The following is a 14,010-nucleotide window of genomic DNA, read 5'->3' as shown; positions in this document are numbered from 1 at the left end:
TAAAAGTCAAGGGGTGGAAAAAGATATTTCATGCAATCAATAGAGAGAAAAAAGCAGGTGTTGCAGTACTAGTATCAGACAAAATAGACCTCAAAACAAAGAAAGTAACAAGAGATAAAGGACATTATATAATGATATAACAACAAGAGGATATAACCATTATAAATATATATGCACCCAATACAGGAGCACCAACATATGTGAAACAAATACTAACAGAACTAAAGGAGGAAATAGAATGCAATGCACTCATTTTAGGAGACTTCAACACACCACTCACCTCAAAGAACAGATCCACCATACAGAAAATAAGTAAGGACACAGAGGCACTGAACAGCACACTAGAACAGATGGACCTAATAGACATCTACAGAACTCTACATGCAAAACCAGCAAGATACACATTCTTCTCAAGTGCACATGGAATATTTTTCAGAATAGACCACATACTAGGCCACAAAAAGAGCCTCAGTAAATTCCAAAAGATTGAAATTCTACCAACCAACTTCTCAGACCACAGAGGTATAAAACTAGAAATAAATTGTACAAAGAAAGCAAAAAGGCTCACAAACATGGAGGCTTAACAACATGCTCCTAAATAATCAATGGATCAACAAACAAATTAAAATAGAAATCAAGCAATATATGGAGACAAATGACAACTACAACACAAAGCCCCAACTTCTGTGGGACGCAGCGAAAGCAGTCTTAAGAGGAAACTATATAGCAATCCAGGCATATTTAACAAAGGAAGAACAATCCCAAATTAATAGTCTAAAGTCACAATTACTGAAATTGGAAAAAGAAGAACAAATGAGGCACAAAGTGAGCCGAAGGAGGGACATAATAAAGATCAGAGAAGAAATAAATAAAATTGAGAAGAATAAAACAATAGAAAAAATCTATGAAACCAAGAGCTGGTTCTTTGAGAAAATAAACAAAAAAGATAAGCCCCTAGCCAGACATATTAAGAGAAAAAGAGAATCTACACACATCAACAGAATCAGAAACAAGAGAGGAAAAATCATGACGGACCCCACTGAAATACAAAAAATAATTAGAGAATACTATGAAAACCTATATGCTAATAAGCTGGAAAACCTAGAAGAAACGGACAACTTCCTAGAAAAATACAACCGTCCAAGACTGACCAAGGAAGAAACACAAAATCTAAACAGACCAATTACCAGCAATGAAATTGAAGTGGTAATCAAAAACTACCCAAGAGCAAAATCCCCAGGCCAGATGGATTTACCGCGGAATTTTATCAGACATACAGAGAAGACATAAAACCCATTCTCAAAGTATTCCAAAAAATAGAAGAGGGGGGAATACTTCAAAACTCCTTCTATGAAGCTAGCATCACCCTAATACCAAAACCAGGCAAAGACCCCACCAAAAAGGAAAATTACAGACCAATATCCCTGATGAACACAGATACAAAAATACTCATCAAAATATTAGCAAACTGAATTCAAAAATACATCAAGAGGATCATACACCATGACCAAGTGGGATTCATCTCAGGGATGCAAGGATGGTACAACAATTGAAAATCCATCAACATCATCCACCACATAAACAAAAAGGACAAAAACCAGATGATCATCTCCATAGATGCTGAAAAAGCATTCAACAAAATTCAACATCCATTCATGATAAAAACTCTCAACAAAATGGGCATAGAGGGAAAGTACCTCAACATAATAAAGGCCATGTATGATAAACCCACAGCCAACATCATACTTAACAGCAAGAAGCTGAAAGCTTTTCCTCTAAAATCGGGAACAATACAGGGATGCCCACACTCCCCACTGTTATTCAACATAGTACTGGAGGTCGTAGCCACAACAATTAGACAAAACAAAGAAATACAAGGAATCCAGATTGGTAAAGAAGAAGTCAAACTGTCACTATTTGCAGATGACATGATATTGCACATAAAAAACCCTAAAGACTCCACTCCAAAACTACTAGAACTAATACCGGAATTCAGCAAAGTTACAGGATTCAATATTGATACACAGAAATCTGTTGCTTTCCTATACACTAATAATGAACTAGCAGAAAGAGAAATCAAGAAAACAATTCCATTCACAATTGCATCAAAAAGAATAAAATACCTAGGAATAAACCTAACCAAGGAAGTGAAAGACCTATATACCCTGAAAACTACAAGACACTTAAGAGAAATTAAAGAGGACACTAACAAATGGAAACTCATCCCATGCTCTTGGCTAGGAAGAATTAATATTGTCAAAATGGCCAGCCTGTGCAATCTACAGATTCAATGCAATCTCTATCAAAATACCAACAGCATTCTTCAACGAAATGGAACAAATAGTTCTAAAATTCATATGGAAACACCAAAGATCCCGAATAGCCAAAGCAATCCTGAGAAGGAAGAATAAAGTGGGGTATCTTGCTCCCCAACTTCAAGCTCTACTATAAAACCACAGTAATCAAGACAATTTGGTACTGGTACAAGAACAGACCCACGGACCAGTGGAACAGAATAGAGTCTCCAGACATTAACCCAAACATATATGGTCAATTAATATACAATAAAGGAACCATGGACATACAATGGGGAAATAACAGCCTCTTCAACAGCTGGTGTTGGCAAAACTAGACAGCTACATGTAAGAGAATGAAACTGGATCACTGTCTAACCCCATACACAAAAGTAAATTCGAAATGGATCAAAGACCTGAATGTAAGTCGTGAAACCATAAAACTCTTAGAAAAAAACATAGGCAAAAATCTCATGGACATAAACATGAGCAACTTCTTCATGAACATGTCTCCCTGGGCAAGGGAAACAAAAGCAAAAATGAACAAGTGGGACTATATCAAGCTGAAAAGCTTCTATACAGCAAAGTACACCATCAGAAGAACAAAAAGACATCCTACAGTATGGGAGAATATATTCATAAATGACAGATCCGATAAAGGGTTGACATCCAAAATATGTAAAGAGCTCATGCACCTCAACAAACAAAAAGCAAATAATCCAATTAAGAAATGGGCAGAGGAGCTGAACAGACAGTTCTCCAAAGAAGAAATTCAGATGGCCAACAGACACATGAAAAGATGCTCTACATCTTTTACATCTAGTCATCAGAGAAATGCAAATTAAAACCACAATGAGATATCACCTAACACCAGAAAGGATCACCACCATCCAAAAGACAAACAACAACAAATGTTGGCGAGGTTGTGGAGAAAGGGGAACCCTCCTACACTGCTGGTGGGAATGTAAGTTAGTTCAATCACTGTGGAAAGCAGTATGGAGGTTACTCATAAAACTCAAAATAGAAATACCATTTGACCCATGAATTCCACTCCTAGGAATTTACCCTAAGAATGCAGCAGCCCAGTTTCAAAAAGACAGATGCACCCCTATGTTTATCACAGCACTGTTTACAGTAGCCAAGAAATGGAAACAACCTAAGTGTCTATCAGTAGATGAATGGATAAAGAAGATGTGGTACATATACACAATGGAATATTATTCAGCCATAAGAATAAAACAAATCCTACCATTTGCAACAACATGGATGGAGCTAGAGGGTATTATGCTCAGTGAAATAAGCCAGGTGGGGAAATACAAGGATCAAGTGATTTCACTCATCTGTGGAATGTAAGAACTAAGAATAAACTAAAGGAACAAAACAGCAGCAGACTCACAGAATCCAAGAGGACTAACAGTTTCCAAAGGGAGAGGGACAAGGGAGGATGGGTGGGAAGGGAGGGATAATTGGAGGAAAAAAGGGGCATTACTATTAGCAGACATAATATGGGGGGGACATGGGGAGGGCTGTACAGCATGGAGAAGACAAGTAGTGATTGTACAGCATCTTACTATGCTGATGGACAGTGACTGTAACACGGTTTGTGGGGGGAACTTGGTGAAAGGGGGAGCCTAGTAAACATAATGTTCCTCATGTAATTGTAGATTAATGGTAACAAAAAAAAATAACATGTAAATGAAATTTCTGAATCTTAACACCTGTTGATAATCATTGTTAATATTTTGGTGTATTTTCTTTTAGTTCTTTTTCTTACATATTTTTCAGTCTTATTGATATCCTAATGTATTTGCAATTTTATGTTTTCTCAATTAACATTTCTTCAGTTATTAAGAAATGTTTAAATATAATATTTTTAATATATGCATGACAGTCCATCTTGTAGCTATGCTGTAATTTATTTTACCACTCTCTTCGATATTTAGGTTGTGTAAATATTTTGACTAATAAAATTAATGTCGTGATGGGCATTCTGATGGCAAAAGCTTTTACTGTGTTTTACATTGTTTCATCTTGCATTCTATTCTTAGAAATGGAATTGCTAGGTCAAAGATTGTACATCCTTTTAAGACTTTATACGTATTACAGAATTTCTTTTTAGAGGTTACTTTCTAAAATGTATTTTCTTCTCTATTTTCATGAACACTATCATTCAGGAGATTATGAATGATAGTTATATTTGAAGTTTAAGTTATAATTTAACTCAACAGTGAGCACTGTTTTATAAAATGAAGTATATGAGAAGACTGTATCAAGAACAGGATTAGATCTTTATTTGAAAAAGTGCACTGAGTTTCACCAATGGGTATTTCCTCTGTTCCCCTAATTTCCAGAGTTGAAGCTCTTTGGCAGGCACAGGTCATGCTCAGTATACTTTGCTCCGGTGCCCCCTAGTGCTGGTCCTGTAGAAGCAGCCTTCAGTTTCTCTTCTCTGTAGCAGAAAACATCCTTCTTCCTTCAGCTCCTTCTGGACATATACAAAGACATTTAAAGAGACAGGTAACTAAGAGTTAGGACTGAAATAATGCCCCTACTGCCTTTTTTGGCCTGCAGATCTAGAATTTATCCTCAATATTTTTTTCCTCCTGGGAGAAGCTATCTGCCCTCTGTAGTCTTAAATTTTTTGTGCTTTCTGTCTTTACCCTGCATGTTCCTACTCTAGACAGAAGTAGGGAAGGCCTGTGGCAAACATCCCTGCTTTCTGGACCCTGGCCCTAATAATATAAAGGTGTTTCCCTCAGGTAGCTACAAGTCAAATTATTATTGAAATGTTTAGTTGCAAAATTTGTTCCTCCACTATAACCTCTTGACTAAAGGTTCTCTGCAAATTTCAACTTGTTTACTTCCAGATTTGGGAAGGGAGGAGTTAAGGTGAAGGTGAGACTGGTGTTGGCCAAGGCCCATGAGGAGACATATTTAACCTTGCTACTCCTTGACAACATACATTCCTAGAAGTATAAAAATCTGCAGGCTGCTCTCTACACTTCTTCCTTTCCTCTTCTCTTCCTATTCCCTTTAGATTAACAATGAATAACAAAGAGAGCTCATTCAAGCCCTTGCCTCAAATTCCTATAATAACAGAAGACAGCACCTGTCCATCCAGAGTTAACTGCTTGGAAGGGGCCAGGAATGGGGCCAAAAATGTGAAATAATAGCTATTCCTCTAGGAATGAACTTTTAGTATGTATAGCAATTTTCATTCATTCTTTTCTTCAAGAATCTTTTCCCTCTACCTTTTATTTCTTGAGAATTCTATCCTCCATAGCTATTTAGCTTTAAGCCTTACCTTTTTATAATTGCATGACTTTAGAGGCATTCTTTGATAGTTATGTTCCTATTAAGTCCCTGTCTCAATTGCCTGAGTGGCTGATCTAAGAAAGGGGAGAAAGAGCCACGGCTTGTTTTATATCCATTCTTGTTCAGCACTCAGAATGTTCTTTAAAAAAAAAAAAGGTCTGGAATACAGAAGTGTATGGCTGTGTATACCAAATAAAATTTTACCTAATTGTAACAATTCTAAAAACCTCTTGAAACCAGAAGTAGGTTCAACTTCTAAAAGAACTTACGACTCATGTTTCCAGCATTCCATTAAGAATGCCATACTATATTTACAACACTATTCCTGAGCCTCCAGTTTTGGAGACTAACATTCTGGTAGGGAATACCCTCCTACCCCTTGAAGAACAGCATAAGGCTTCCTCAGCTTCACTAGTCTGTCCAGTTAGATGCTATTATTACTTACATACGAACAGTGGTTTTTAAAGCACCTGATTTATAATTACTCAAACTCCTTAAAATATTTAGTCCCTCATGATCTAAGTAATGAGCTAGGACTGAGAAGATCTAAATAGCAATTACTATAATATGAAAGTATGTTTTAAATTAGTTTATCAGAGACCTAAAGCAACATTAAGAATATTTAAACAAAACATAACATTTCCCACCTTCTGGTGCAGAGATTGGAGATTTTCTCCACCAAAATTAACAATAAAAGATGTTTACTTTGCTGTCAGACCATTTATTTGAATAAAAAGAAAATAAGTGTTTTAGCCTACATAATATTCCAAGAGATATAATCATTTTCCTTCCTATGGTAGGTTTGTGATTATAAATGTTTCTTCCAGTGTCCTTACATAATTACTAAGTATTTGTTAAGCGACTTTTGTTGCCTACCCAATTTATATATAAAAGAAGCTCCTGGTTTATAAGTAGAGTACATTTCCACCATTTTTTGTGTTGGAACGTGGTCTTGTTAAATCTGGGTTCAGATTTTGTCTCCATTTCTTAAACTTGTGAAAAAAATAATCAAACTACTTCACCTTTGAGCTTCAGTTTCCTAATGGGTAATACTGCTGGATGGAGTTGTTGGGAAGACAAAAATGAAAGAATGATTTTGGCAAACAATAATCGTTATTTTGCTGGCATTATGCAGTCCTAATCTGTGCTTTCCTAATCTTCTAACCTGCCAAAACCAAGAACTGATACTAAATGAACTGTTACCTAAGGTTGTGGGAGTATGTAGACATGCATAGTAGCTAGTGCAGGTTTGGGAGACAGCATGGTAGATTTTGTTCTCCATCTGTATTTTGGAATAATTTGGGAATTAAGTCTCTCACATTGGTCCTAACAGTCACTACTTTTCCCCTGTCCCTCTGACTCCTCCTTTAGCTTTCTTCATCTTTGTATACTACAGGAAAGAGAAATCAGAAGATGTTTTGGAACTACAGTAGGCAGCTTAAGGGTTCCTGGATCATAAGTGGATTAGCCTTTGAGGCAATGGCAGGAGTCAGCAGGTGGGGATTCAAACCGCCAAGAACAGCAACAACACTGAAAACTAGGTATTATATTTGGGGTTTAAATATCCAGTAGTTTTTTCTTATTGTGTATTCACAAAAGTGACACACTTTCCCTTTAACCCCCGCAAAAGAGAAGCTAGTAACAAGTACTCAAACAAGGAAGCCATTTCAAGAGCATTAGAGTTTTCCCCACCACAATGGTGAGACTTTTTGTCTCTTTGGTCACTAATATGTCCCAAGTGAAAGAATTTAGTTCCATCTGTTTTTATCGTATTTAATATAGATAATGACTTGGTTGAACTGAAAGATAACTAATAAGCCTCATTATATGTTAGTAACAGCACTAAGTACATATAAACACAACACAGCTTATGCCTCCAAAGGCTTTATTACCCAGTACAGACTGGGCAGACTATAGCCTGTGGGCCAAATCTGGCCTGACACCTATTTTTGTAAATAAAGTTGTAGAGGAATACAGCCATGTCCATTCGTATATGTACTGTCTAGGGCTGCTTTCACCCTACAGTGACAGCTAAGTAGTTGGTACAGAGACTTTATGACCTACAAAGCCTAAAATATTTACTATCTGATCCTTTATGCAAAAAGTTTTGCCAATCCCTGGCATAGTAAGGTAACCTCTTAGTCTTGTTTACCAATAACAATAACTTGTCAGTAACTCTATTTGTCTATTCTGGGTAAACTAGCTTTGTGCACCTTTTTTATCATGACATTTAAAATTTAATCACTAAATTTTCAACAGGTTTTATTTTCATAGTCTGAGATCTTCTTTACAACTGTATTCTGTTATATTTTTGCCCATTCTAAAAATGTATATTTGTCAGATAACGTTGAACTAGTCTTAAATATTTACTACTAGTTTTTATGTTGCTTCAGTTTATGGCTGTGACTATCTTAATAGTATTTCATAGCTGTGGATAAAAGGACAAGTAAATTTGGTCTTCCTCTACACAAACAAAACTGATACAGAATGAAAAGAAATCACCCATTTAGAATTTGTACATATTTTTGTCTGTAGGAATTAAGCTTTCTTATCCTTCCTCAATGACGTCGTCATATTGAAACAGTTGGCTCTTTAAGGGGCAGTTTACATTTAAGATATGTTTTTTCTTACCAAGATGGTAGGGTAAGTTAAGTTTTTGTGCTATTAAGAAAACTTCTTTGTAATATATCTTATATGATAAATTCACCATCTTAATTGTGCCCACCTTATGTGGGGTTCTTCATTGTTGAGATTTGCTGAGCAGAGTCTATTTTGAAAACCCTGTTATTCCTTGAAAGAGATTTCTCTTATCTTTGTCAATAGATCACTGATAAACTGAAACTATTTTAGCCCTTCACAGTTGAGCATATTAGGTGTAGATCTTCTGATTCTTAGTTTTACTAGATCTACTGGGAAAAAATAAAAAACACTAGTCAGGCCAGGGAGGCAGCCTCAAATGGATACAAAATAGAGCCAAAATATTATAATTTAAATACTATCTTATCATCTGACCCATTTGAATTCCTTTTCATATCTGCTTTTGGAAAAAGTGTTCTTGATGTCAAGTTGCTTTGTGAAAACAAGAGAAAATAATTGGTTTCATTTAGGAAAAAGTATTTGAAAGGAAGCATCATATACTTAGTCCATATAACTTACACAGACTAACAGAGGAGTAGATCATTCAATTCATTCTTTGCTTTCAGCTCTAACCCCTATAATTCAGGTACTCTGGCTAGAAAGGGGATTTAATAAATTTCCATTGTGCTCAAAGTGATGGAGATACTTCTAAATACTCTAGTTTCTTAAAATTGCAGTCTGGATGATCAGCATACTTTGTTTTGGGTTTTGTTCTTCAGCATCTGTTGGGTTGACTAAATTGTTTGTTGTTATGTATAAATACATTTAATTAATTTCAGTCTTCAACTTCTTACCTCCATAAGGCTGCCTGTTTCTTCGACATAATAATTTTCTCACATAGAAAGAGTCATTATAGTAAAATGGTTAAGAACACAGACTCTGGAGATAAACTGCTTTGGTTAATTCACTCCCCCACTTACTAGCTGTGTCTTTGGGCCTGCATGTAGTATTTCTGCACCTGTTTCTTCATATGTAAAATGGGAGTGATAATACCCATCACAGTTGTGATGATTAGTTGAGTTATATGTGGAAAGATCAGATTAGTGCCTGGTACATAGTAAGTGCCAGTGAATGTTGACTGTATTTTTGAATTCTAGCTGGAGAAGAATGGAAGATAAAGTGTTGCTATTTATTCAGTGTAAGTTAAGAATATTTCATTTTATTCATTATGACTTACAGCCACTATAGCAAGAGAGGTTTTCAATTCCAGAATATATGGAATGTAATGAGTTTTCTCAAATTTAGAAATAGCTAATAATTTCTGTTTTAAAGGAGGTCAAAGTAAATATGCTTATTTTTGCTGTTTAGACCAAGCTCTTACTATCTGCCCTATTTAGAATCTTTTTATATTTCTTTTTCTAATCCTTTTGAGTATCATTTTTTTCTTGTTTTTCAAGGGACATTAAGAATAAAATCCACTCTATAAAACATGTTATATTAACACTGGAGTTTTAAACCAACAAGTCCTGAACCTCTTAAAAATCTGACTTAACACCCTGAAAATTTCTCAAGATGCTTCCTACCGCATATTCCAATAATGGCTGTTAGCCTTAACTTGAGCAAAATCACAGTCTCGGGAATCATAATTCCAACTATTTAAATCAAATGAAATGTACTGAGATGCTAGCACAATGAAGTGGAAAACTGTAGGATGAATAAAAGCACTGCTCTGAAATCCACTAGAACCTAAATTCTATTCCCAGCTGTTCAAAGGGATTTGCCATATGAGATTAGCTCATCCTGTTAAATACATAGTATCTGTGCCCATTTACCTCAGCCTGTTGGTATTTATATTTCTCTCAATGGGATCTAATTGGTTACAATTAAATTAACTATTTTGAGCTCTCAATACTTACATTGCATCAAAATCTAGACCAAATTTTCCTGCTAAAGGCCTTTATCTTCTATTTCCTTGGTTGTTTCCCATTTCCAGCTTCTTACTTAGTTGGAATGTTAAATTTACAACTCCAAAGATGAATTGGCAAGTAGTTATTTTACATAGGACAAATTTGCTTATGATTGACCTTTAAAGGAATGTTTTGCCTGCAACTCCAAAGATGGCTGATTCCCTAGAATGAGAAATTGAAGGGAATAAAAGAATGTTAATACCTCCCAGCACCACTTTTTTTAAAAACTATTGTTTGATAAAATTAACACATTACACATTTGCTCCTAGGATTGTGGTATCATCCTACTGTGTGTATACTTGCACATCACTCAGTAAATATTTATTAAATACCTGTCATATGCCAAGCACTATTCTACTACACTAGCAGTGGGACGGTGAACATTCATTTTTTGAATACTAAGAGGTTTACCAGTTAGCACCTAAGAGTTAATTCAGCAGAATCACAGAATGCCATAGAACCTCAGAGAATACATAGTTCAACTCTCTTATTTATAAATTTTAAAAATCTATAATCCTGAGATAGAAAATAAGGTCATGTAACTAGTTAATAGCATGTCTTGCTTTTTCCTTTTCCTTCAGTTATTCATTCAGCAAACATTCTGAAATCTTTTCTGTTAAAAAGGTCAACAGAAAGTTTAAAAAAAATCCTCCATCAACTCCAAAAGACCTCTAGCAGCCATCCTATTTTTCTGACTCTTTAGAATCAAAATTACTTAAAAAGTTGCCTTTTTATCTTTCTTTCAATCCACTGAGTCTTGACTGCAGCCTTTTTAATTCCATTGAATATGTTCTTCCTAATAATGTCACTCACATTCCTATCATTTCATTATCCTTGGGACTCTTTCTAATCCTTATCTTTTCTGCCCATTTTCAAAGGTGTTCTTTCCTTACCTGGCTTCCCTTACCAGGATGCCATATTATTCTGGTTTTATTTCTACTTCCCAGACCATTTCTTAGATTTCTAAATATGCTCTTCTTTTTCACCCATCTATTAAATATTGGTGTTCCCCAGGGTACCCCAGTGAGCCTTTTCTACAGTCTCCTTGATTAGTTCATCTATTTCCATCACTTCTGTTGCCTTGTAAATCTGAGGACTCCCAAATCTTTATTCTTGCTCAAATTTTTTTCCTTTGGTTTTAACCTCATATATCCAACTGCCTAGTAGACATGTCCAGTAGGATATCTTTCAACTATCTTACATCATCTCTAAAATTGAACTGTTAACCTTAGTATTTGTTCCTATGTTAACTTACACCATTATTTATCTCATAGGTGATGACCTAGAAATTTAGCAGTAACCAGGAACAGCCCCTGTTCTGTCAGTTCTGTTTTCTTTTCAATCTTTTCACATCTTTACTGCCAGCATTTTATTTTCAGGCCCTCATTCTAGATTATTCCTAAGGCCTTTCTAATATGGAGGAAATACAGAATGAGTAAGAGCGTGAATTTTAGAATCAGATAACCCTAGATTGGCTCCTTACTCTCTCACGTAGAATCTGTGAGTTCTCTGAACATCAGTTTCCTCATCTGTAAAACAGGAGTCTTACTTACTTTCATAGAGTGATTGTGAGATTTAAGTTTATGTCCCTTAGAACATAGTACTTGATATGTAAAAAGCCCTCAATAGAAGATTGTGTTTACTTTTAACTACCTCCCTATTCCACATCATTCTCTGTACTGTTTAGAATACGATTCCTTAACTCAAAACTTTAGTACTCTCATGATAAAAATCCTTCTTCAGTATTCTTAATTGCCGTCAGAGTAATATCCAAGTGATTTAACATGACGTTTTAAATGTCTTCAGTTTAAATGGAAATGGATCCTGTTTTCCTCTTTAGTTCTTTCTTGCTACTCTCCTTCCTATTTGGCCCAGCTACAATAAATTAACTCTCTCAGAAGCACCTCCAGGCTTTTGAGCATTCTGTGCTCTCTGAAACATCTTTTCCTACAGCTAGATCATTTTTAGTTGTTCAGAACTCAGCCTATGTGTACCTTGTTTGGAAACCCTTCTATGACTACTTCTGACCCTGGGGTAGCCTTTCCAATACAGCACTCCTGACATTCTGTCATAGCTTCCTGTTCTCTTGTCTGTTTCCCCTAATGTATTATCAATCCTTGAAGTTAAAGAAGGTCAAGCAGTGTTGCAGTTTGGTTATTGGGTATTCATCTGCAGTAACATGAAAGGTTCCCAAGGCACTGTCCTTTTTACTGTTCTGCACAAGAGGAGCTTATTCCTTCTTTCAAATACTGCACTCATTTTATTAAGTATCATTATTTGGGATATGAAGATTCAAAAAAAAAGAGTAAGTACTGTCATCTGTACAAAAAGAGTGGGTGGCTTAAAGAGTCTTGGTTTAATACAGTACTTTTTTAAAATGATTACTAAATCAACCCTTGCTCATTTAATTATTTTCATTACTATTTTAAGTATCAATATAATTCTGAATTATCTGCATATGTCTTGCTCATTAGTCAGTGAGAACATGAGCTCTGAGACTGTCATAGTTTCAAACCCTTTCTGATAATGACTACTACTTCTACTCAACATAAGTGTTAAATTATGTAATAGTAAACCAGTACCTGCACGGAAGTGCTTGATAAATTTAATTTCCTTTTATACTTTTCAATTGTTTCATATTGCATATTATACAGCCATTTAATTAAATCCTATTTACCCACCCAGTCTTAGGTTAAAGCCTATCCTCCTACGAAGGTCCCCCCAGCTCAGCTCTCTGCCACAGTTAGAGCTAATATAAAAAAAAATTTGAGCACTTAATTACTATTTAATTGGTCTAATTCCCTCCTAGGATATTAACTCTTTGAGGGCATGGACACTGTCAAAAAGTTATTTTTCTTTCCTTGACATTTTATAGAGCATAGAGAATGTGGGAGAAATTCCGTACACGTTTCTTGCATCATTGATTTTTTTCAGTGTGCTGCTATGCTCCCCCACCTTACTCATCAGCTACGTGTGTTTAGGAATGGCTAACAATTTTAATATAGCCTAAGTAAACCATATTTATAAAGGAAAGTATGTTGGAGGAAATCATACTGAGCATTCCATAACTAAATAGACTGAATATTTGGTATTATCAGCTTCATTGCCCCTTCCATTAGGATAACTAGGAAATGACTGTGTGATTCGATTCCCAGCAATAAATGTGGTTTTATGAATTTCCTTAACAATAAACCAATTTGGCTCTTTTTCCATTTATTACTTCTTCTGGGTCAATTTTCTGGAATACTGTAATTCATGCTTGCAAATTTAAATGTGTCTTACAGGAGGACTTGTTGGTATTAAGGAAAACAGTGAAATCCTTCTTGGCTGTTTGCCAACAGTGCCTATCTAATGTCAATACTCCAGTGAAGGAACAGGTAAGAAATCACTAGTTAAGAGCTCAATAATAATAACTCAGATGCATTGAAGAACAGTAAGAAGATGTAATTTTTTTATAGCAGTTCTTATCATATAGGTCCATCCCTAACTTTATGGGACCTGGGATAAGAGTACAGATGTCTGAATAAATTTAAGTTACAAAGCAAACTAACAAACATGTTATGTGTTTTTTTGCCTTGAGAGTATACTGCAAAGCCAGGTTGAAACTTAGAATTTTTGATTCCTAAAAATTTGATACCAGAACTTCAGAGGGTTGGGGAGCTGACCTATGGCTGAAAGTCTTCTCATCTCACCTTCAGCTCTTTCCCATACCAGGAAGAACTTCTCACACATGCTTGTGAACACTTAAGCCTACATGTTCAAACTCCATCAGCATCACCACTTCAAACAGCTATTCCTTGACCACCCACACTGGGGATACATCATGCCTAGGAAAGAGGCCTACATTGGCTCTGGTA

General features: G+C 35.6%; 1 protein-coding gene and 1 long non-coding RNA gene across 7 annotated transcripts in view; one reads left to right on the top strand and one right to left on the bottom strand.

The window, feature by feature from the left end:
• Positions 1-14,010, top strand: part of STAG1 (STAG1 cohesin complex component) — a 436,291-nt gene that overhangs the window by 390,311 nt on the left and 31,970 nt on the right. For all 6 annotated transcript variants that reach the window (XM_073232352.1, XM_073232354.1, XM_073232353.1 and 3 more), the window contains one exon: positions 13,438-13,530. In XM_073232352.1, coding sequence (XP_073088453.1) covers positions 13,438-13,530 — 93 coding nt within the window. The remainder of the gene's footprint in view (positions 1-13,437; positions 13,531-14,010) is intronic.
• Positions 4,132-14,010, bottom strand: part of LOC140848503 (uncharacterized) — a 34,077-nt gene continuing 24,198 nt past the window's right edge. The window contains exons 2-3 of the long non-coding RNA XR_012129515.1: positions 10,103-10,315; positions 4,132-4,779 (exon numbers count right to left, since the gene is read on the bottom strand). This is a non-coding gene — a long non-coding RNA (uncharacterized lncRNA). The remainder of the gene's footprint in view (positions 4,780-10,102; positions 10,316-14,010) is intronic.

This window comes from Manis javanica, chromosome 3 (assembly GCF_040802235.1).
Source record: "Manis javanica isolate MJ-LG chromosome 3, MJ_LKY, whole genome shotgun sequence".
Taxonomy (NCBI): Eukaryota; Metazoa; Chordata; class Mammalia; order Pholidota; family Manidae; genus Manis; species Manis javanica.
Note: the sequence above shows the minus strand (reverse complement) of the source record. Positions and strands in the feature narration are given on the sequence as shown.